We start from the raw sequence: 25,872 nt of genomic DNA on the forward strand, positions 1-25,872 counted from the left end.
AGTCCTTTTTGGTTCATTTATTTCGGACTCTTCGCTACGAAGATACTATGTTTGCTGAGCAAAAATGGACTTGGATCCTTGTGCTCTGAACGACCCATATCTAAAAAAAAAAATATTTTTAAAAAGTTCTAAGTTGGAGCCAAATTTATCCTGCAATTCAATTTGCTCGAAACGTATAAAATTAGTTTCTTCGGTTCACTCGAAATGATGTCTTTTTTTTTTCTTCCCGTAAAACTTATGTTAACCGATTCCAAGTTGTACGAAGACTGAGAACCAACATGTACGGTATGTATTAACGAATGCCTGCAATATTTTAATTTCAGAACCGCAGTTTAGTAAAGAGCCCTTTGTTTTCTGAATACAACACAAAAACTTGTTTCAATGATAATTCTTTTATTTATTGTTTAATATCATTTCTACAAGTAGTCCAATCTTAGACTACGACACTTTCTCGTAAGTTAACTGATAAGCATTTAAATAATACAATAGACGAAAAAAACAAAGGAAAAAAGAGACGAAATAAATTGTGGATCACAACATCGATCTGCTGTAGCCACGAGAAGTCAAAACATTCACACGGGAACAGTGTTGCCACAGTCCTAGCTCTGGAATGGGCTGAAAAATAGTACCAAATTTTTAAAAAAAGGGCTGAATTCATTATTTTATCACAGTGGAATAATTACATGGCTCTATAACACGAAACTAAAAGAAGTAAAGTTCTAGAACACTCCGCCCCCTTTCTCCAAGAGTCCAAATCAAGAAATTGCTCTTTTTAAAAATTACTTTTTAAAAACATCCAAATAGGAAGACCCCGAACAATTGTGGAAGTAGATGAAACTTTTCTCGCACGTAGGAAGTATAATAGAGGCGGCAAATTAAAAGGGAAAACAGTTATTATCTTCGGTATGTATTGTAAGGAAATCAAACGCTCCTCTATTTCAAAGTGACTAATAGACCAAAACGGTATTGTGGCCATATATGAGAAAAATATATAAAACGAGGAAAAACTCAATCAATCATGAGATGTAGAAAAAGTCTTACTGACACTTTTGAAAATGTGACAAGCATCTGTTATATGGTGCTGAATTGGATAGAATTGTACCAACTTTTTTCACAAAAGGGGCTGAAAATGCCAGCATGGTACCAATGGGCCGATGAATAACAAAATGGGCTGAATTTGGTAATTGTACCAAGTGTAGCAACACTGTACGGGAAGAAAATAGCTTTCTAAACGCGATCACTTTTTGGTAATTTTCTTTCTCTGACAGATTTCTTTTTACAAAAATAAAATAAAATAAAAATGTTTAAATCAAGACTTAAAAAATACAAGTGTTTAAAACAAAATATTTAAAACGTATATAAAATTTGTTTTAAACTAAATCAATTGTTGAAAACAAGTTTTAATAATTTGTTTTAAACATTCTGTTTTAAACAAAACAACCCTGGTATAAAGTAGTATAGACTACAAGATAACTACACAAAACCACTACACAACCACTTAACCACTACACAAAAGCGATGAATAATGACTAGAGGGTTACGAAATGGAAAAGAACCGGGAAAATTTACGGGACTTAACGGAAAGATGTTGATTAAGTGCTAGAATGAGTAAAGGGGAAATAATAATATTGAAGGTAATTAAAAAAAGGAAAAGAAATTGGTTATGAGAAATTAACTGCATTTTGAGAAACGCGAAAGAAGATATATGGTGAAAATAAAAATTGAAAATAAGAGAAAAAGACGAATGGTACAAAAGCGGATAACTGTTATGGTAGGGCGAAGAGATACATGGAGGACCATATGATCTATGAAAACTATTCAAATTGCAAATGGTTTGCTAGTAATGACTAAAGATTAGGTAATAGTATATATAATTTAAGCTAAAAACTGAATTTTAATGTCATAAAATGACCTTAGCATCCAGGAATGTTCTTAGCAAGTGATTCCAGAATATAATGGAGGAAAGTCTTTTGAAGTTTGATCCTTATGTAGAATACCACAAAGCGAATTTCTTTTCTGTTGTAACCAAAGTATTTGCTCAACGCGTATTTTTTTTTTATATCAAAGTTTTGTACAGAGTGCAGTGTAATATGAATTGGAAATATATCAATAATTATACTCATAGAAAATCCAGGATGTATACCTGAGCCTAATGAATGTAATCAGTGTACGTACATAGTGTCAATTCTTACTTAATCTCGGATTAAGTAACATTATGGTATCAATTCCAGGGCTTTTCCACCAAATTATTGCTCACAGTGGTTCTGCTTTAGCTGTATGGGCTGTCGATAATGAAGATCCCACAGTGAGTGCTTTGTCCATTGCAAAGAGAGCACATTGTTCAAAAACAAATCCTGCAGAAGTAGCTACGTGTCTGAGAGGACAACCTCTAATATTATTTCCTTTTGGATTTGGAATTACGGCGGTAAGTTCAGTAATCGGATTGTGTATGAACCTTCTTTGCTTTATTCTGTATCGTTTTATGTATTAGATGGTGATTGTTCATATCTTCACCAAAGATAATTAAATACCGACTTTCTACGTTTCGTCTATATCATTGGTTCTAAAACTATATCATTGGTTCATTGGTTCTATATTAAAACCCCAATTTTATCACATCCTCTTGCTAGCGACCCCCTTATATTTTCTGGTTTCCAATATACTTGTGTGGGATTTTTGGTATACCTCTTGTGGAGATGTCACGATATCCAGTTGTTTCTATCATAGTAGAATCCATTTCTTGTGTATAAGGATACAGTAACTTCCCTAAAAGCGAAGTGATTAAAACCAAATTTGGCCAGTTCATTCATAGACACATATCGAATCCGATCCGTCATACTGTTTAAAAATGTAGGCCGTTTGAAAATTTTAAAACTTCATAACTCCCTTAATTTTGGGTCATATGGTAAAAAATAAAGTGATTTTTAATTTTGGTTAAGAATGGCTTAGACAGTTGTTAAAAAGTTATTGAGTATTTTAAATAACTTGATAATGTGTGTCATAAAGATTGAACTGGATATTGCCGCACTAGTGAAAGCGCACCACGGTCAGGTATCTCATTAGCTTTCAATTTTAATTCTATTTCAATATGCAGGTTTTGTTGCATTTGTATTTTTCTGGAATTTCAATATACAGTTCTCATTAGTTTCATATCGTATCTCTTTCATTTAAATTGATTTTTAAACAACCTTTGAAAATATTTAATAGTGCTATTTTATGTTGTTCTTAACAGAATGTATAAAAGCAAAAATATGCAAAATTCAAAAGCAAAAATATGCAAAAGCTAAAAATCAAAAGAACAAAATTCAAAATAATACTTAAAAATATTTTCCGGTATTAGATTCTAATTATATTTATCTCCTCCGCTTATCTTTGCGACCCTTATGAAACGCTCTCGGGGTCACCAACACCGAGGCACGGTAGGTTACGAACTACCAACATTAGTCCTACGCTGTGATTAATCGCTTCGCCGAGAATTTGCCAACCAACGCAGCTTCTACGAAAGAAGTAAAATAATAATTGTGAGTATGAGGTCAAAGGTGTTGGATAAATGATGGCAAATAGTTGATTGTCCACACACATTTTAAACTATATTGGGTCAACGTTTTTCCAACTACAATTTTGCAGTTATCAATTCCCAACCATACCTACCATTATTACGGTCTACCAAGTATGTTGCTAGGTACAAACTGAGGCGGGAAGATAACAAAGGATCAAATTTTACGAAAAGTGAGTAACAACATATTGATCTCATTGGGTTAGAACACGATAGACCTTACGGCCGGATTTTTGCTTCCGCGGTATTGAACATGGGAGTTCCTTATATCACAGGCTTAACTAGTTAGTGTCCGAAGATCTTGCTTACGTTATCTCAAATTCAGGGTGGGAAGGATTTCGCCCCTACTTTCTACAAATGACGGCCCTAGGCGTGCGCACTTAGCAAATGGAGCAAAAGGAAGTTATTATCATCAGTGCAATTGAGGTATATTGAAGCTCCCGTGTCGTGTCATTATAGTCTTCCATCATGTCCTTAAACTTCATATGTAAACTTCTTATCCGTGAACTTTCACTGAAAGTGCATAACCGAAAATTGTTACGAAAGTTTGAAGTATGTGTAGTTTCAAATTTGATAGAGTTCGGTCAAGGTTGAAAGACCGAAACTAACTGCTTTTTCTCACAAACTGTTTCGCAAATTTGAACAAAAATTGGCATGAAGGTCATTGAGAGTCTGCAAAATTTCGTTAATTCCGGTAAAGATTTATGGTCGAATTGGATAAAAATCTTAATTTCTCAGAAACCTATCACTAAACTTTTACCAATAATAGCGTGATCATTATGTACTATTTCGCTGCCCTACTAAGTTTGGTTGAAATTGCTCGAGATCAGAGGTCAAATCTAGCTAATTAAACACTGAAACCAGGAAATGTCACAAAAATGACTTCAAAATAGAAATTATAAAAGCAAATGCCTGGAGATTCTGTAGGACTCGAAGATAAATATTGGTAGAGAAATCCCATATTTGAAAATAGGAAACTTTCAGAAATGATATATCTGACAGATTTGGAGCAAAATTGGTATGTGTATTGATGACTTCCGTAGTTGACTTACCAAATGTGATTATGGCATCTTAAAGCCGAATCCCAAACTTAACCCAGGTTTAAGAAGTAAATAAATTTAAACATTCTTTTCTCATAGCTTTCAATGCCATTGATAGCATAAATGACCTTTAAATTTGGTTTGGATTGGTCAATGTCAGAGGTCAAAGATCAAAAGCGATTAACGGCCCCCAAAATCTACAAATTAAATTAAAAACAGCGAAAAGTGTTCAAGGTTTTTGCAAGGATCGGAGAAAATAAATAATTAGCAAACACTAAATTTGATGAAAGTTAAAAGTCGAAACTAATTTGGACCTTTATTTGTAAGGAATCGAGCTACAAATCTGAGTAAGAACAACAAATATAATACAGGACGTTAATGAGCACGTTTGAATAGTCTGTTAAAGATGATTGAGAGTGTCAACACGGAAGACTCTCATACAGACAGATGTAGCCGTTCTATCAAACTTCCGATACTTATGTATAGCATAGTTTGGAGGTCTAATAATAATACATGACTGTAGCTTCTATAATTTTTTGTTATGGATAAGTCACATAAGAGACAAGTGTTAGTGTTTCGTCTAGAAAAGGTGGACTGGAAGTGATGTCTCATCACTAAAATTCTGTTTCAACTCGTCTCGTGGGTAAATCCTAATAAGCTTAGTAGGAGATACCAAGAACAATATGTTATTCTTGATATTATATTTATATTCATTGCAGCTTGGATCCATGGCGAAAGGTAATCTTGGCTTAAGTGGGACTATTCCCACATTGCAAATTGCTGGAAACAAATTTCTAGAAAAGCATCCCTCAGATATACTTAAAGATGGTGACGATTATACGAGTGTTCCAATGATGCTAGGAGCTGTGAAACACGAAGGAATTTTTATAAATCACTGTAAGTACCATTGTATTCAAATTTGCGTTAAAAACAACTAATCATTTGCTCATAGAAGAAAAACATTAACAAACGAACTGAACTGTTCTTGAAACAAGTATGAAAACGTAGAGAAAGAAGTGAATTAACGTGATGTACTGCTATATATATATATATAGAAATCCTCGTTTTCGCTTTTCTTCTTTCTTTTTCAGCCATTTTCAAATGAAAGCGGAATCAATTTCCTTTACAGAAACCTCAACTTGTAGTCTAAAGAGCTTGTAGCTAGATGCGTTTCGCGCTGAGACTCGGGTTCAATTCCTGGTGAGAGCTCACATAGCTCTGATCTCAAGTTAATCTCTGACGTCTTTAGGTCCAATTATAATACAGACTCAGCGGTGAAAGGGACGCTAAACTTCAATCTAACCATCTAGACGACATGAGTTTGAGGTGGACAAACAACGTGTATACGCAGGTTTTCTCGGAATTCTGCTGATTTTTCCAACATTCCAACTCTACCAATTCTTTCATGATCAAGCAGTTTCACAAATCATCGGCCTCCTTTAGCATACAATTGATAATCGTGTATTTGCCCTCTTTTATTACTCAAGTGGTATTTGTCCCCTTTCTTCACGTGTATACGCCTCTGACTGTGGTCATCCAAGTGTAATGGTTTTATTATCTTTTGATCCTTTGGCTTACTTATTCAATTGGATACTTTTAGATTGAATCTTTTCTGACTGCCTTAAAGTGACAGTTACAGTAACTATACATAAGAAAAACGATAAAAGTGATCCTAATAACTACCGTGATATATAATTAGAGCCAATTATTTCAAAGGTTTTTGAACAATGCATTAAAAGTCAATTATCAATGTACTTTGAACAAAATAAAATATTCCACAGTTCGCAATTTGGATTCAGATCTGGCCTTTCCACGATTAAGGCCGTAGAAAACGTAGCATCACACATATTAGATAGCTTTGAAAATAATTTAAATACTTGTGCAATATTGATAGATCTAAGTAAAGCATTCGATACGGTGTCATATCATATATTGGTTGAAAAATTATATTATTATGGTATTCAAGGAACTGAGTTATCATTAATTAAGGTCTGTCTTAGTAACAGATGTCAATCTGTCCGTATTATTAGTGAAAGATCAAAATTTTTGGTTGTAACAGCAGGGGTATCTCAGGGAAGTGTGTTAGGATCTTTACTTTTCCTTATCTATATAAATAATTTCCCAAGTTTTCTACATTGTAAATTTGTATTATATGCTGACGACACATCTCTTCTAGGTACAGATAAAAGTTTAGTGAGTACTGAAACTAAAAGCAATAAAATACTTGAAATGTCATCCACATGGTTAAAGCACGACAGACTTTATATAAATGAATCTAAAACAGAGACTATATATTTATCTTTTAGTAATAATGTGACTGAGGTTGATATGCACCATTCCGTAAAACTATTGGGAATTCATCTAGATCCGAAATTAAACTGGAGTGAACATACTGAAAATTTATGCAGGAAATTATCTAGAGTGCTATTTTTACTACATAAACTGAAAACAACATTTACAGAAACAATGCTTCTTGCAGCATACTATGCCTTTTTTCATTTTCATCTACAGTGTGGCATAATATTGTGGGGTAAATCGCCTGGTGCCCAGACTGTCATTAAATGGCAGAAGAAAGCCATAAGAGCAATAAAATGTTTACCTGTTAGTGTATCGTGTAGACAATATTTTAAGGATTTACAAATTATGACAGTTCCCTCTTAGGTATATTTATAGCTGTCTTATGTATGTTAAAGAAAATGAGGACAGTTTAGATTATCGTAGCAATGTCCATTCATATAATACTATACATAAAGATGACTTACATACTCCTTATAGTACGCTAAGTACGTATAACACAAAGAAGTTATAAAAATATAGGTATGAATCTATACAATACATTGCCAGTGCATATACGAATGATGTGTGATAATGATTTCAAAAAACATTGTAAATCTTTTCTTGCAAGTAATTCTATTTATAGTATCTACGAATTTGAAGAAAAATGTAAATTTTAACTTTTTTCCTTCTTTGTATATACACTATTTATTTATATGCTAACACTGTCTATTGCAACAACTGTTGTTTAATGACAATAAATATTCTATTATATTCTCTTCTATTCATATAAGTTAGCAATGCAATAGGCTTTAGATAAAAATAGTTCCATTAATTTTTTGTCAACATTCGAGACACAACTGAGACTTTCTAGCCTGAGCTTGTCTCTGTCTCATCTCGAAATACAAGGGTCCATTTCGATCTCGGTCTCGTCTCACTTTATAAAGGCCCGTCTCATACCAGTCTCGCCTAGAAATTTTGAGACGAGACGAGACTAGTACCACTTTCAGTATCATTGCTAGTTGCAAAGAATTTTAAAATTTCCTTGTTCATTTATCAATTATTATTTGTCAATTGCAACCAATTGTCTTCTTCAAACTTGGAACACTGTGAGTAAAACTGTGATCTTCTGAGATTATATAATTAACTCATTCTAAACAAGTATATATTTTGTTGTATTTTCATTATTTTTAAATAAGCTTCCTTGAAGCAAAATTGCCTACTCTGCTAATGTAATAATTTCATTCTTCTTTCTCTAGTAATATTTGAGACATTCCTGAAGCCAAACGACTACCTGAATGACACCAAATTCCTCACACATGGTTTCCTTGAAACAATACTTCAGGTTTTCGGTAAGTTGAAGAAAATTAAAAGTATTTAGGTATGTAGTGTATGGTGAAAATATCGATCTTTGAAATGTATTCTATTCATTTTGTTTAATTGCGAAAGCATCAACTGTCATTCACCAATTTCCAATAAGCTGTTATACAACGTGACTGATTCTTGCCGTAATATACCCAACTAAATGCAAATATTTCAGCAAGTTATGAACGTATAATTATGAAATATGTTTCAAAGAAATAATTGGACATTCAGAAAGTGCAGACTTGTGGTATCATGGGGACAAGACTAGACTATTAAAGAAGAATGGCGTAAAAAAAACAGAAGTACATAAGTCACGGTCGATCAATGATGGAGCGCTTACTTCTGGGAGTTGGGTTCCTGATTTGATTTCAGTACGAGCCAAATGGGCTTTGTGGTGGGCAAGTACCATATGCATGAGTTTTCTCGGATTCTCCCACTTTGTTCATTTCATTATTTCGTTCAATTTCAACATTATCGTCTTCCTTAGCCTTGGAGCATAATCATCGGACATTAAACTAAACTAAACAGAAAAAAACACGAGGAGCGCGTATTTATCGTTCGTACGTAGTGGGTGAAGTTTGTTTTAAAATGTGTTAGGATTCATTTTTGAAGAAATATGGCGATAGGGAGGCACCAGTAGAGCAGATGATTGCAAAGCTGATGAAGTCAGAAGGCCACTTTTGCAAACATGAAACATACGGTTCAGATCTGCCGGGACAATGATGGCGAACATTTCGACATACTCTTTAGTTTTATGACATCCTTCTCATCATGCAATATATATATTCGTTTAAAATCTGTTGAAGTCTTTGAGATGGGTATCTTCTTGGGTCTCATACCAAAATTATTCTGTGTTCTACGTGAAATTTTGAATTTTAGCGGTATTTGGAGTTTCTTATGTTGAATTTTGTGTGATGTTCCATATCCATTACAATGCGTGAAATTGTTATATGCATGTGCATAAATCTATTGATACTTTATTCAACAACCTTTATTAAGCCATTATGACTATACATAAAAAAGAAATATAAAATGTTACATACTTACACATGAATAACGTCGTCCTGTTTTTAGTTTTGCTGTAACATGAATAACACCCGAAAGTATCGTCTCCCAAAAACACAATAGACCAATTTGTTTCTAAGCTTGCTCAGTGCTTTTAGCAGTAAAACAAAGACAATGACGATAAGTTTCATTGCGGGAGTACTAGGCTAGTTGCAGGATAGCTCTTGCCTCCAACCTCTTTTGTAAGCTTGACGAAGAACTACTGTAGTGAATGTGCCTGGAGGAATAACTGCATTTGACACAGCTTCTTGAATGTGGATAAATTTGACAAACGTAGGTAGGAGCCCTGATGCTGGTTGAAACGATGTTTGCAGACTGAAGTAAGATGGTCAGTCGGTCAGAGGTCAGACTACTGAGGTCGGTCAGAGGACTGTTATAACTCCTGCTGCAAATGTACTGGTCATCTCAGCTTTAATATCATATACAAAAAGACGTTTGGTGCGTGAATTAGTACGTTGTGTGTCTTGGGTTGATTGATTAGAAGTGACATCTTCTTCAAATAGTGCTTCATATGAATTTGAAGTAGAAATTGGAGGAGGTGGCGGATCCGGTTTCTTTTGGGCACTTGACCCTTGATCGGTAATATTCCTGACATCACTAGTATTTGACTTGTCCATATGACTGTCCGAAGGTGATGAACTGGATAACTGGATCCGGCTGGAAGTATTTGACGGATTTCCTGTCTTCGCTAGCGCTTTGACTTGAGTTTCTTATAATTTCTTGGGGGGTACCAAATTATTCCTGAAATGTCCCATCCTTGGTCTCTGTTGCTGCTTTTTAGGTAGGTAACATGGGGAATTCTTTCTTTAATATTTCCATAACTGGGGAATCCGAACACATCCAAGGCAGTTTGGCATTGAATATGAGTAAGAGCCACAGTTTTAGCAAATGATTAATCGCTTAAGCGCCGCGTCAATGCAAGCTGAGAGATCTGTAGATTCTTCACATAATGCCTTGTGGTCTTCGTTTTAATGGTGCGTCCTTCATGTCTTGAGTACAAAATGCTTTTGGACCCGACGGAATGAGCAATTCACAAGAAGTAAATTTTGGTTTTATCTTTTAGGTAGACGATCCGTTTAGTATGTGGAACACTTGTTTATTAGGATTACGCAGCGAGAATTACAATATTATGCTTTTAGTACCTAGTTCGTTACCTCGCACGATAACTCTTGAACGGATGTGAATTTTTAAATTCTGTTTCTGCAATAGATAACTAGAGTTAATAGAGATAGTAATTATCTCCCCGAGTTTGTTAATAAAGACAATCCACTAAGAACTTAACGAACAATGACTACTTTTAACGGTGGCTATCTATAGTCCATATACCATACATATAAGCAAATTTTTGAACTTTTTGCAATAGATTGCTAGAGGGATTATCTCGGCCGAGTTTGTTGGTGGAGTCAATTGGTTAACATACTAGCAGATAACGGCAACTTTAACGGGGACTATCTATAGCCCATATCCCATACATGTAAGCGACATTTTCATCCTTTTTTGCATTACATAGCTAGAGCTATTACACTGTATAATACGAAAGTTGTCCTTTGCTAAAAAATAAGTTTTTCTAATGGATTTTTGCAAGCAAACACGAATCTATGATTAGATTATTCGTATCACGTTCAGTTTTCCCGAAAACTCCAATACTTATACTTTACGTGTATTAACTATGAAACAATTGTGAATTCGTTTAAAGGCTTCTCTCCAGCGCTTGATAAAAGTGACATCGATATCAGTTTACCATTATTATGAAAAGAAACGTTATGCTGAATCATATAGTGATAAATTTGTTACATAATAACCTCTGTGCTAGCACCACTGACAAACATGAAAGTTGTGCTTTGCAATTGCAGGTATTCGTAAAGTTTTAACGTTCGTGTTGAGTGAGAGTGAGGTGTGTATGTAAATGGGACTGTGTTCAGTGGATTAGAATGTCCCGTCAATGTAAGAATAATCCTAATTTATTTTGTTATATATGCGGTGAACTGACGTTGAAGAAGCAAAGAAGTAGTCGAATTCTGTTGCCGAAAAAGCATATGAACTATATTTTGGATGCCGAGTAGGGGATCAAGATAAGAGATGGGTTCCACATATTTGTTGCAATTCTTGTTTCTGGAAGTTGAAAATCTGGGTGCAAGGGAAACGAAGTGGGCTAAAATTTGCCGTATCAATTGTTGTGAGGGTGCTCAGAGACCACATAAGTGGCTGTTACTTTTATTTGACAGATGTAGAGGACTTCTCTTTAAAATCAAAACATCACATCTAATATCCTAATTTGGAATCAAGAAGATATCCAGTGCCGCAGTGCTGAAAGCTCTCTAAAATTTTACATTTTGATGTAGAAGAAGGAAGTTCAGGTAACGAGGACGTCGACTTCGAACCATCATCCCTCTCATGTGCATCACATCTTATCACACAAGAAAAGCTAAACGATCTGATACGGGACTTAAGTCTATCGAAAACATAAGTAGACATTTTGGGCTCTCGACTTCAGGAGTGCCATCTATTGGAGAAAATTTTCAAAATCAGCACGTTTCAAGCACGAGAGACTAACTTTTCATTTTATTTTTCGAATACTAGAGGAATTGGTTTTTCTAACAACGTTAATGGTTTATTTAAGGAGTTCGGCCATGAACACAATCCAGCAGAATGTCGATTATTCATTGATTCGTGTAAGATAAGTTTGAAGGTAGTGCTATTCCATATTGGTAAAGCTTATCCATCCCTCTCAGTGGCATGTACTGTTTACACAAAGAAACATTCAACGTGTAGCGAATCTGTGGAGACCTGAAAGTTATTGGAACTCGTACACGTGCAGGGATGAAACAAGGATATGGTAAATTTGGTTGATTTCTTTGTGAATGGGACAGCCAGGACAGAGTTAACCATTAAGTTCGGGAAACTTGGCCATCACGGCAGTAATATGTTCCAGGATCCATGAACATATCACGTCAATAACTCGTGAAAACTGAATATATTTTTCTTCCTTATTATGCATCAAACTGAGTTTAATGAAAATCTTCGCCAAAATATTAAATCGAGATGGGCCAGCTTTCAAGCATCTGAAGACAAAATTCTCAAGCTTAAGTGACGCAAAGATAAACTCAGGCTTGTTCAGTGGCTCAAATGTCCAGCAGGATAGTAGGTTTGAACTATAGAACATAGAAAAGGCAGCATGGAAAGCATTCAAGTTAGCGTGTTGTAATTTCCTTCCTTGGTATTACTAAAGCACCAAATTATGAAACTACTGTTAGTAAGATCGTGCACTTCTTCTGGACCATGAGATGCCATGTCCCTGAAATTATTTTTTCTTTTTGTAATTGACATTTGGACTTCTTTCCACAAAATTGAGGGGATGTTAGTGATGAACATGGGGAACGATTCCACCAGGACATTGCAACATTTGAAAACCAATTCAGTGGACGATGGAACAACAGTATGCATGCTGAATATTGCTGGTTTACCGTCAGACTCCTTCACATAGATACAAGAAAAACAACTACAATTGTCATTTCCGTAGATATTTGTATAGACTTTTATTTGCATACATAAAATTCCGGTCCTATGTCTGTATAAACAAAATGTCATGTGACTGCACAATATAAATGGTACGTATGAGAAGGAAACGATCTTCACATTATCGATTTAGCATCTCTTACTTATTGAAAGCAACATGTTTTCGATTAAAGGACATTTTCGTAGATATATGTAAAGTCTTTTGTTTGTATGCATAAAATTCTTGTCTCATGTCTGTGTAACAAAATGTCAGATGACTATACAATATATATATGTGTTAGAAGAAAACAGACTTGATATGTCGATTTAGGACCTCTAATTTAGTTAAAAGCACTTGTTTTCAACTAAAGAACTGAACATGATCGCAAATATGTTGTACAGTGGTACTTAGACCGACTTTGTTAATGTTGTCAATATGTTGACAACAATAGCTGTCTATAGCACATATCCCATACACGTAAGTTTCTTTTAATTCAGCGTTTGCAATTGGTGATAGGATAGCTCCAACTTTTAAACTAAAACTACCCATGGATCCTATGGCATCATCCGTAAAGAAGTGAATACTATGGCATACATGAAGAAACCTGTCAAGATTAGAAACAGACAATTGTATGATGTGGAGATATATTCTCGGCTATTGGTAATCATTCAACAAAGGAATATAGATTTGTGCACTGTCTTTCATTATGAACTTTCTTCATTACCAATATCTCTAATCGATGAATATGATGACATGCGTAAAGTGATGACTCTGGTGTTCAGTGAACTTGGATATGTCAAAGCTGGGCAGAAAGGAACGCAGAAAGGTGAAGGAAACTAGTCGAATTTATTGACAATTTCGAAAGTGACAATTAACAAATATGTGATTACAGAAGCTGTCTGGAAATGTGCAATCTTAATAAAAGTTTTGTTTCGTTGGAATTTAAAAAGTTCATGATACTGTCGAAGATAATAGTAAAAATAATGAAATAGAATTTAACAAATTAAATTGATAGTTCGCAGACATCTCACTGTCACATCACTGTAATTACACAGATACTTCACACTATATCGGGCCATGTTCTTTGTGAACTTTCCCCAGGCAATGAATGGTATTAGATTTTATTTATGTTACTTTTTAAAACTGGTTGTGAAGAGAGAACAGTATATTCAGCACTTACTTTTGATTTCTTAGAAACGACACCGCCGCACCAAACTGTCTGGCTTTGTTGCCTAGGAGATGTTATTTTTCCGCTATGTACAGTTCTTGTCAAATCATTCATTTCGACAGTGTTTGTGAAATCGAATATACCACTCTACAACAATATAGGAGGGGGTTAGAAGCGGCACTACAGAAAAGAAAAAAAAGAAAAGAAAAAACACAGCGACTACCTTTTAATCCTTCCTCCTGCCAGCACATGTTGTTTCCAGTTGTTCAGAATCAATCTTGTAAGCAAAATGCTTCAAAGAAGAAAAGGGACATTTCAAAAGCAGTTGAAATTATCACAGAAGTTGAATGTAATTTTGAAGCAATGTGAACCGATGGAGAGTATGAAGAACCACTAGTGGATGCAAGAGAAATTGCAGACTCTCCAAATCGACCCCTTGTTTTCAAGTGAGCTAAAATTACGACCACGTAAAACCGAATGTCAGTTTGAATATGAGACACCTGATGAGCGCATTGCAGATCCCAAAATTTCTTTCAAAAATAGCTTTTATTTTCATGTTTTGGATCAAGCCATAAGCTCACTGGAAGAACGGTCTTCTCAACTAAACCACCATTGTGATCTATTTGGGTTTTTATGCAAGTTCAAAAATGAAAACAAGGCTTTCCTGATGAAGAAATGTGCTGACCTTCAGGTGGCTTTAACAGATGAAGAGCATTGAGATATTGAGAGTTTCCAACTTCAACAGGAACTTTTGGTTTTACTCTCTCTATTACCAGATGAAAATGCTAAATGCCAACTTGAAGTATTAAAATATTTGACGAGTAACGAGATGACTGAAGATTTCCCTAATATATCAATTGCACTCAGAATTGCTCTCACTCTTCTCGTCATCGTAGCTTCAGGCGAAAGGAGCTTCTCAAAATTAAAACTAATTAAAAATTATTTGAGATCTACCATATGCCAGGAGCTCCTCGTGGGACTCGCCATGATGTCGAATGAGTTCGACACTTTTCAAGTTATTGACATAGATGTTATTGTCAGAGAGTTTGCAGACAAGAAAGTTCGGAAGGTTATATTGTAATTGCTGCGAGGTGCTGAAAACAAATGTATTTAAAATTGTTTAATTAATTGTTTTATTGTATAGAATTTTTTAAATAATTTTTACATTTCTCCCATAAATTTTATTAATAACTTAGTGTACAGTCCAATCTGATGGACCTTTTCGCCAAAGCCACCAGTATATCAAATATGTAGTAACGGCAGTAAAGTAGCAGCTTAACAGTAACTTTCAAGGGAACCAAAAAAGGATAGATACAAATACGTACATCATATACCAGCAACAAAATAACCGGAAAATGATTTAAATATCCGGCAAACAGAGACGGTAATTGAAATATGCACATTAAAATGGAAAAAGTGATCGGCACAACTGCAAATTACTCTTTATTAAAATATACATCAATTGTACATATTTAATCTCATGCACAGAATCAAAGTATTTTATTACAAATTCGCATAATATTATTTGGGTTCATAAACCGCCTACAAAAGGAAGATCTCTTCTAATTCTTTGCCGGTTGGCAAAGTTCTAAAAATAGTTCCCATGTACCCTCGTTGCCTTTCTATACTAATTCGTTGTATTAGAAATGCTCTTGCTCGGGTATCTTCCGATTTTAGCGATATGCGTTGGCCAACTTCATTGATGAAATTTAGCCCTTCTTGTCCCCATGAACCACTTGATTCAATTGCTATTGTCACAAACTAATATTTGTCCAATAGATTGATGTGTTTATTTCTTTTGCCGACCTTTCTTCGTGCTGCTACGAGTCCTGCTCGAGTCGATGTATCTGAAATATTTGAGGGATCATAAGTATCGGCACAAGTGAAATCCCAAATAAGTACCTTCCCTTTTTTCCATGGCACTAACGTCGTTCAGTCAGGCCGTTTTCCGTCATTGTGGCTGCATGCATTTGGTTCTCTCACTGATGGAACGCTTGCTGGAATGAGAGCTCTTAGAATAATGTCATTTACACTGGTATGTCGTGAAATCCTGCCAGTAATGTTTTTTCATGACAAGCTATACAATTCTTTTCTATCTACAGGGTTGCTACATGCGGAGCAACGGTGTGGCTCGCAGATGTCAACTCCTAAACTTAAAGCAGTGGCTACTCGAAAACTCTCTCTAGATAGATGTAATCCTAGAGAAGGTGAAGGTAAAGCTTGAAGCCATGCTCCGTTTTCAGGTGATGTGACAGCAAGAAGCCTGGCTTTATCTTCGAGTTTATTAGTTGAGCTTAGTAGTGAAGCTATATGATGCTCTATTATAGGTTCATCCCAGGCTGACTGGATATTTCTTCTTTCGAGAGCTGGGGGATCTAATCTTACTAAGTCAGTCAATTTGGCCATGCAGTCCTGCATAGCTTGATTTGTGTTTATATCGACTTCCCGCTGGAGCAGAGATCCTATTAATTGTCGAGAGCTATAGTCTGAACTTAGGAAAGACGGAATTGCAATATCTACGGCGCGACGTATGCCAAAACCTCCATTTTAAACTGGTAAGGAAGCTTCTAGCCATGATTTGTCGTCTAAGGAACAGTTGAGAATTGAGTCTAATCCAGTTTTTAATTTTTTATCGAACTTCTTTAGTAAGTCATTTTCTCGCCAACAAGAAGAACATCGGAGAAAGTACAATAACCTTGATATAGAAAGCGATGCTCGTAATATATAATATGCAGAATGGGCTGAAATTTTGGCTAATCTGGAAAAAAATAAATCTAATTTGGAGATCTTTTCTGATAATATTTTGCTCCGAGCATCGGTCGGAATGGCAGCGCCTAACAATTCAGCACTAGATGATGTTTTGATCATCTGTGGCGCTCAGAAAACTCACTATGCATTTAGAGTAATTAAAAAATAAGCCAATTGTTGATGCATTAGTAGTAGGAAAATGTACGTTCTGCGCCACTGACCCTCTACCCACTTTCTCGGTCCCGCCTGAAGCAGACAACGAATTTCCCAGTGCCGCCTGACACACTATGCCGGGGGACATATGGGGGATACGAGAAATCGAGCATCGTGAACCGTCAACCCACGGTCTTTTACGACCTCCATTTTAGGGGTGAATTTGTTCCCTTTTATGAGCACTTTTTAGGGGGTGTATTCGTTCCCTTTTACGAGCACATTTTAGGGGGTGAACTCGTTCCCTTTTATGAGCATATTTTCCAACCCCTATGAACAAACAGCAGAACATCAGACTACGTAACATAACGAACATACAGAAGAGCAAATTGAACTTGTTCCCTTTTATGAACACTTTTTCAGGGGTGAACTCGTTTCCTTTTATGAGCATATTTTTCAACCCCTATTTTAACATAGGAGATAACACATACGATTACGAACACATAGAAGAACAGATAACACATAACACTACGTAACACACAGCAGAACAGATAACACATAAGAGTACGTAACATAACAAGGGTGTGCTCGTTCTCTTTTATGAGCATATTTTTCAACCTCTATTTTAACATAGCAGAAATTACACTGACACTACGTAACACACAGCAGAACAGATAATACCTAGCACAGCTAATAAAAGAGCATGGCTTATTTTCCAACCCTTATTTTAACATAACAGAAATTACACTGAGACTATGAACACATAGCAGAGCATAAGACTACGTAACACACAACAACCTCCATTTTAGGGGTGGACTCGTTCTCTTTTATGAGCATATTTTTCAACCCCTATTTTAACATAGCAGAAGACTACGAACACATAGCAGAGGTGTATTCGTTTTCAATCCCTTAGCATAAGACTATACAACATAGCAGTTACGAACACATAGTAGAGCAGATAATAAACACAACAACCTCCATTTTAGGGGTGAATTTATTCCCTTTTATGAGCATATTTTCCAACCCCTATTTCAACATGACAGAGACTACGAAACATGGCGGACATAGCACAGGGGGTATATTCATTTTCTCCACCCCTAATGAAATTACATAGGAGAGCAGATAATACATAAGATTCGTTCCCTTTTATGAACACTTTTTAGGGGGTGAACTCGTTTTTCAACCCCTATTTTGAACATTTTAACATAGCAGAAATGACATAAGCATGTCCTCAAACTACTGACCATCGTAAACAAAGGTCAAACTCGAAAACGAAACAACATATCGAGGTGCTGTTTCCACATTTAGTAATTGGTCATCAGGTACCACAAGTTCCAAAATTAGTGGTCATCGAGGTCAAGGCCAAAATACTTAAAATCAAATAACTCGAAAATGGATCCACATATTGAGGTGCTGTTTCCACATTTAGTAATTGGTCATCAGGTACCACAAGTTCCAAAATAGTGGCCATCGAGGTCAAAGGTCAACATACTTAAAACCCAATAACTCTTAAATGGATCCACATATTGAGGTGCTGTTTCCAAATCTAGTAATTGGTCATCAGGTACCACAAGTTCCAAAAATAGTGGTCATCGAGGTCAAAGGTCAACATACTTAAAACCTAATATCTCGAAAACGGAGCCACATACTGAGGTGCTGTTTCCACATTTAGTAATTGGTCATCAGGTACCACAAGTTCCAAAATAGTGGCCATCGAGGTCAAAGGTCAACATACTTAAAACCCAATAACTCTTAAATGGATCCACATATTGAGGTGCTATTTCCAAATCTAGTAACTGGTCATCAACTACTACAAGTTCCAAAATAGTGGCCATCGAGGTCAATGGTCAACATACTTAGAACCAAATAACTCGAAAATGGATCCACATATTGAGGTGCTGTTTCCACATTGAGTAATAGGTCATCAGGTATCACAAGTTCCAAAATAGTGGCCATCGAGGTCAAAGGTCAACATACTTAAAACCAAATAACTCTTAAATGGATCCAAATATTGAGGTGGTGTTTCCAAATCTAGTAACTGGTCATCAACTACTACAAGTTCCAAAATAATGATCATCGAGGTCAAAGGTCAACATACTTAGAACCAAATAACTCGAAAATGGATCCACATATTGAGGTGCTGTTTCCACATTTAGCAAGAGGTCATCAACTACTACAAGTTCCAAAATAATGACCATCGAGGTCAAAGGTCAAAACTCGAAAACGGAACCACATATTGAGATGTTGTTTCCATATTTAGTAATTGGTCATCAACTACTACAAGTTTCAAAATAATGACCATCGAGTTCAAAGGTCAAAATTTAAAAACCAAAAAAGTCGAAAACGGAGCCACATATTGAGATGGTGTTTCCAAATTTAGTAATTGGTCATCAAATACTACAAGTTCCAAAATAATGATCGTCGGGGGTCAAAGGTCAACATACTTAAAACCTAATAACTCGAAAATGGATCCACATACTGAGGTGCTGTTTCCAAATCTAGTAATTGGTCATCAACTACTACAAGTTCCAAAAATAGTGGTCATCGAGGTCAAAGGTCAACATACTTAAAACCTAATAACACGAAAACTGAGCCATATATTGAGGTGCTGTTTCTAAATCTAGTAATTGGTCATCAACTACTACAAGTTTCAAAAATAGTGGTCATCGAGGTCAAAGGTCAAAATACTTAAAACCAAATAATTCGAAAATGGAGCCAAATATTGAGATGCTGTTTCCACATTTAGTAATCGGCCACCAAAGAACACATGTCTCAAAAGTGTCAACCATCGAGGTAAAACTCGAAAACGTAGCCAGCAAGAGATTTCTGTGACCTATTCAATTTTTTTGTTCCAAGCAGAAAAAGTGAAGAATGAATAAATTTTAGTGACTTATTTGCTATTGTACTAACGAGAAAAAAAATCAAAACAACACCATTTTTAACTAGCTAAGAATTTCTGTACATTTTTGGGTTATTCAAAATAAACGAAAAAATAATTTGGATGGACTAACGAAAAAGAAAGCAAAGCTATGTCATTTTAGCTAGCTGAGAATTTAAAGAAACAAAGGGAACCTACTCAATTTTCTATCAACGAGAAATGCCATTTCAAGTACCTCAGAATTTATGTCTTCTTGTACTAATTAAATAAACGAAGGAATATTGTACCAATGAAAAATGCCATTTTTTCTAGACCATGTTCTAATATTTAAACAAACGAAGGGGTGAATTTGAGTGACCTATTCAATTTTGCACCAATGAGAAATAACGACGTATTTTAAATCATTTTGTACTATTTAAATAAACAAACAATCGGATAAATTTAACCGGCTCAGAAGTGTACTATTTAAACAAACGAAGGTCTCTTGAGTGAGATTTCCAATTTTGTAGCAAGAAGGACTATTTTCTAACTAACTCAGAATTTCATTTCATTTTTGTAATACTCAAATTTGGATGGAGTGTTTAGTTTTGTACGAACCAGAAAAATTTGATTGGATTATTTCCTTAGGTACCAACTGGAAAAAGTGAAGGGCCATTATTCAAATAAACGAAGGAATAGAGTATTTAGTTTTGTACCAACTAGAAAAAAAGAAGTGAAGTATGAATAAAATTTAGGTGGACTATTTTCTTTTGTACCAACTGGAATGTTCTATTTTTGTATCAATCAGAAAAACCCGAAGAAGGATCATTTTAACAAGTTCATAATTTCTTTGACGAAAGAATAATTTTGATGTTCTACTTTTTATACCAACGAGAAAAAAATGAACTAGCTGAATATACGAAAGAATAAATTTAAGTGACCTATTCAATTTTGTACTACTCAAATAAACAATGGAGTATTTAGTTTTGCACCATTTTGGAGTATTCAAATAAACAAAGGAATTATAACTTGTCAACTCTAAAATTAATTAAACGAAGTAATGCATTTGAAAATCCGAAGTTGAGTATTTTATACCATTTTGTATTATTTCAACACACAAAGGAATAAGCAAAAAAGGGATCATTTTATATCATTTTAAACTAGTCTAATAAACGAAGGCATAAATATGAGTGAGCTATTTAATTTTGTAGCTGAGTATTTTAACGAAAGAACAAAATTGTACTAACCAGAAAAAACCGAAGAAGGCCCATTTTAACTAACTGAGAATTTCTGTACCTTTTTGTAAATTTGAGTGGCCTGTTTTTTGTATTAACCAGAAAAATCGAAGGAGGTCCAATTTAGCTAACTCAGAATTTGTATACCTTTATACTAGCCCAATGAACGAAAGAACAAGTTTGGGTGTTCTACTTTTCCATTTTAACTTGCTGAGTATTTTATACCATTTTGTACTACTCAAATAAACGAAAGAGAAAGCGAAAAAAGACCTTTTTAACTAGCGCAGAATTTCTGTAACAAGAAAGAAAGCAAAGATATGCCATATTAACTATTTAAATAAACGAAAGAATAAATTTCAGTGATCTATTCCATTTTGTACCAAGGAGAAATGCCATTTTTTTCTAGCTTAGAATTTCTAGTGCATGTTGTATTATTTAAACAAAACGAAGGGCTAAATTTGAGAAAGCGAACATGAACCATTTTACTCAAATTTGGATGGAGTATTTATCTTTGTATGAACCAGAAAAAAAGTAAAGAAGAACCATTTTAACTAACTCAGACTTTTATACCATTTTGTACCAATCAGAAGAAAATCAAAGAATGGTCATTTTAACCAGCCTAGCAGAAAAAAGGAAAGAATTAACACTTTGTACTAACCAGAAAATGAGAAGAAGGATCAGCATTATAACTTTTTGTGCCATTTATTGGGGTGTCCTATTTCCTTTTGTACCAACGAAAACCATTTTTAACTGGCTTAGAATTTTATACCTTTTTGAAAAAATTTGTATCAAATCGAAAAAAGCAAAAAATACCATTTTATATAGCTCAGCATGTTACAGCTTTTTATGTTTTTGGTCTACCCAATTTAAACAAACGATGTGTGACCTATTCACTTTTGTTACAAGCAGAAAAAGGAAAGAATAAATTTGGGTGGCTTAAGCAAAGAAGGTCAATGGTAACTAGCCTATTGAAGAATGAATAAATTTTGTTTGTAATTAAAAAGCGGAGAAGGTCTACTTTCTGTACCAACCATAGAAAAACAAATTTGTTTGACCTATTCACTTTTATAGCAAGCAGAAAAAGCATGAAAAAAGGGAAGAAGGTTCATTATAACAAGCTAGGTATTTTTATACCATTTTGTATTACGGGTGGTCTATTTCATTTGTGTAACAATCAGAAGAAAAGCTCAGAATGTTATACCTTTGTGATGCTACATTTTGTATTATTTTTGTGTCATCCAGAGAACAATTTCAATTGCCTCTCCCGTCACTAAGAAAGGCTCATAAAATATTGAACGTGAGATTTAACAAACCAGAATTGAGTCATAATTGTGTAGAACAGACTACATAGCAATTTGCGTAACAGCATACTTGACCATTTTGAATCACAGCAGAAGAAGAGATTATATCAAAGTAAGAAAAGTTTTCAAAGTTCCATGTTGCTGCAGATATTTAAAAAACGTTATGAATGCGTTACCTAACAGGTGTATTGCCTATTGCTCAACGATTCAACTATTTTTTAAATTTTCTTTCCTCGTCTAAGTCAAAAAAGACAAATATATATTTTTGCATTTATGTATTTTATTACAATGGAATATAAGTTTATGGAGTATATGTGGAAATAACAGAACATACATCATGATGTTATATTGCCTTGAAACATATTATTAAACACGGAGAATGCATAGAATGCTTGTATTGTAGATATATAAAATTATTTATTTGATTTGTTTTTGCTGAAGAGCAGAAAAATGACTAGCATGGAAATTGTTTATGTTTCACCTAGAGAAAAAGAAATTCAGCGTGAAAACGAGAAACCTATACTGTTAATCCAGCCGTCTGACCCGGATTTGCCAGATGAATTACGTGATAAAGTGAGAATCATATATCCAACACAAGAAATAGAAGAAGTGTATTATTTTAGACGCTATAATAGATATAATGATGAAATACTCCCGGAAAGTGATGATGACAGTGTTTCAAATATTACCTGTTTTGAACTGGAAGCTAATGAGTGCGACTGTACTAGTGAAACTATTAGTGATACATGTGTTATACAATTATTTAATGAGTATACACTAAATTCAGTACTATTATGTGACGCATGTTCTAAACATATTGAGAATGAAAAAGATCACAACTGTTTGCTGCAGTATGATTACGAATTATTACAAAAGGTGTGGACAATCTTGATTAAACGTGAAATGAGAGAGAAAATCTATAAACTTTATTTAAAGAAGCATTTTAAAGGTTGCAATATTAAGAACACTTATACTTTGGAGAAAAAAATTAATCTGGTATATGAATACATTACAGAGTGTGATTATTATATTAACAAAATAGTAGAATTGTTTTTAGAGAAAGATAAACAATTATTTAATTCTGTAAATGAACACTGAGCCCACTGTAGCATATGCATTTGATTGTGTAAGAATAGAAGAAGTTGAACTGTTAACTGGATCAATTTGTAATATTGTAATATTAAGAATTTAATGATAACTAACATTGGACTCTGGCAACTGAATTGTCAGGGAGAGGCAATTTAAATTGTTCTCTGGATGACACAAAAACAATACAAAATGTAGCATCACAAAGGTATAACATTCTGAGCTTTTCTTCTGATTGTTACACAAATGAAATAGACCACCCGTAATACAAAATGGTATAAAAATACCTAGCTTGTTATAATGAACCTTCTTCCCTTTTTTCATGCTTTTTCTGCTTGCTATAAAAGTGAATAGGTCAAACAAATTTGTTTTTCTATGGTTGGTACAGAAAGTAGACCTTCTCCGCTTTTTAATTACAAACAAAATTTATTCATTCTTCAATAGGCTAGTTACCATTGACCTTCTTTGCTTAAGCCACCCAAATTTATTCTTTCCTTTTTCTGCTTGTAACAAAAGTGAATAGGTCACACATCGTTTGTTTAAATTGGGTAGACCAAAAACATAAAAAGCTGTAACATGCTGAGCTATATAAAATGGTATTTTTTGCTTTTTTCGATTTGATACAAATTTTTTCAAAAAGGTATAAAATTCTAAGCCAGTTAAAAATGGTTTTCGTTGGTACAAAAGGAAATAGGACACCCCAATAAATGGCACAAAAAGTTATAATGCTGATCCTTCTTCTCATTTTCTGGTTAGTACAAAGTGTTAATTCTTTCCTTTTTTCTGCTAGGCTGGTTAAAATGACCATTCTTTGATTTTCTTCTGATTGGTACAAAATGGTATAAAAGTCTGAGTTAGTTAAAATGGTTCTTCTTTACTTTTTTTCTGGTTCATACAAAGATAAATACTCCATCCAAATTTGAGTAAAATGGTTCATGTTCGCTTTCTCAAATTTAGCCCTTCGTTTTGTTTAAATAATACAACATGCACTAGAAATTCTAAGCTAGAAAAAAATGGCATTTCTCCTTGGTACAAAATGGAATAGATCACTGAAATTTATTCTTTCGTTTATTTAAATAGTTAATATGGCATATCTTTGCTTTCTTTCTTGTTACAGAAATTCTGCGCTAGTTAAAAAGGTCTTTTTTCGCTTTTTCTTTCGTTTATTTGAGTAGTACAAAATGGTATAAAATACTCAGCAAGTTAAAATGGAAAAGTAGAACACCCAAACTTGTTCTTTCGTTCATTGGGCTAGTATAAAGGTATACAAATTCTGAGTTAGCTAAATTGGACCTCCTTCGATTTTTCTGGTTAGTACAAAAAACAGGCCACTCAAATTTACAAAAAGGTACAGAAATTCTCAGTTAGTTAAAATGGGCCTTCTTCGGTTTTTTCTGGTTAGTACAATTTTGTTCTTTCGTTAAAATACTCAGCTACAAAATTAAATAGCTCACTCATATTTATGCCTTCGTTTATTAGACTAGTTTAAAATGATATAAAATGATCCTTTTTTGCTTATTCCTTTGTTTGTTGAAATAATACAAAATGGTATAAAATACTCAACTTCGGTTTTTCAAATGCATTACTTCGTTTAATTAATTTTAGAGTTGACACAAGTTATAATTCCTTTGTTTATTTGAATACTCCAAAATGGTGCAAAACTAAATACTCCATTGTTTATTTGAGTAGTACAAAATTGAATAGGTCACTTAAATTTATTCTTTCGTATATTCAGCTAGTTCATTTTTTTCTCGTTGGTATAAAAAGTAGAACATCAAAATTATTCTTTCGTCAAAGAAATTATGAACTTGTTAAAATAATCCTTCTTCGGGTTTTTCTGATTGATACAAAAATAGAACATTCCAGTTGGTACAAAAGAAAATAGTCCACCTAAATTTTATTCATACTTCACTTCTTTTTTTCTAGTTGGTACAAAACTAAATACTCTATTCCTTCGTTTATTTGAATAATGGCCCTTCACTTTTTCCAGTTGGTACCTAAGGAAATAATCCAATCAAATTTTTCTGGTTCGTACAAAACTAAACACTCCATCCAAATTTGAGTATTACAAAAATGAAATGAAATTCTGAGTTAGTTAGAAAATAGTCCTTCTTGCTACAAAATTGGAAATCTCACTCAAGAGACCTTCGTTTGTTTAAATAGTACACTTCTGAGCCGGTTAAATTTATCCGATTGTTTGTTTATTTAAATAGTACAAAATGATTTAAAATACGTCGTTATTTCTCATTGGTGCAAAATTGAATAGGTCACTCAAATTCACCCCTTCGTTTGTTTAAATATTAGAACATGGTCTAGAAAAAATGGCATTTTTCATTGGTACAATATTCCTTCGTTTATTTAATTAGTACAAGAAGACATAAATTCTGAGGTACTTGAAATGGCATTTCTCGTTGATAGAAAATTGAGTAGGTTCCCTTTGTTTCTTTAAATTCTCAGCTAGCTAAAATGACATAGCTTTGCTTTCTTTTTCGTTAGTCCATCCAAATTATTTTTTCGTTTATTTTGAATAA

The 25,872-nt window shown here is 34.2% G+C and overlaps 1 protein-coding gene across 1 annotated transcript in view; it reads left to right on the plus strand.

The window, feature by feature from the left end:
- LOC145691845 (esterase E4-like) overlaps positions 1-25,872 on the plus strand; it is an 88,903-nt gene that overhangs the window by 22,558 nt on the left and 40,473 nt on the right. Inside the window, exons 5-7 of the mRNA XM_081767160.1 lie at positions 2,232-2,425; positions 5,316-5,493; positions 8,130-8,222. Of these exons, the coding sequence (XP_081623286.1) occupies positions 2,232-2,425; positions 5,316-5,493; positions 8,130-8,222 (465 nt within the window). The remainder of the gene's footprint in view (positions 1-2,231; positions 2,426-5,315; positions 5,494-8,129; positions 8,223-25,872) is intronic.

This window comes from Thermobia domestica, chromosome 8 (genome assembly GCF_964235325.1).
Source record: "Thermobia domestica chromosome 8, izTheDome1.hap1.1, whole genome shotgun sequence".
Lineage (NCBI taxonomy): Eukaryota > Metazoa > Arthropoda > Insecta > Zygentoma > Lepismatidae > Thermobia > Thermobia domestica.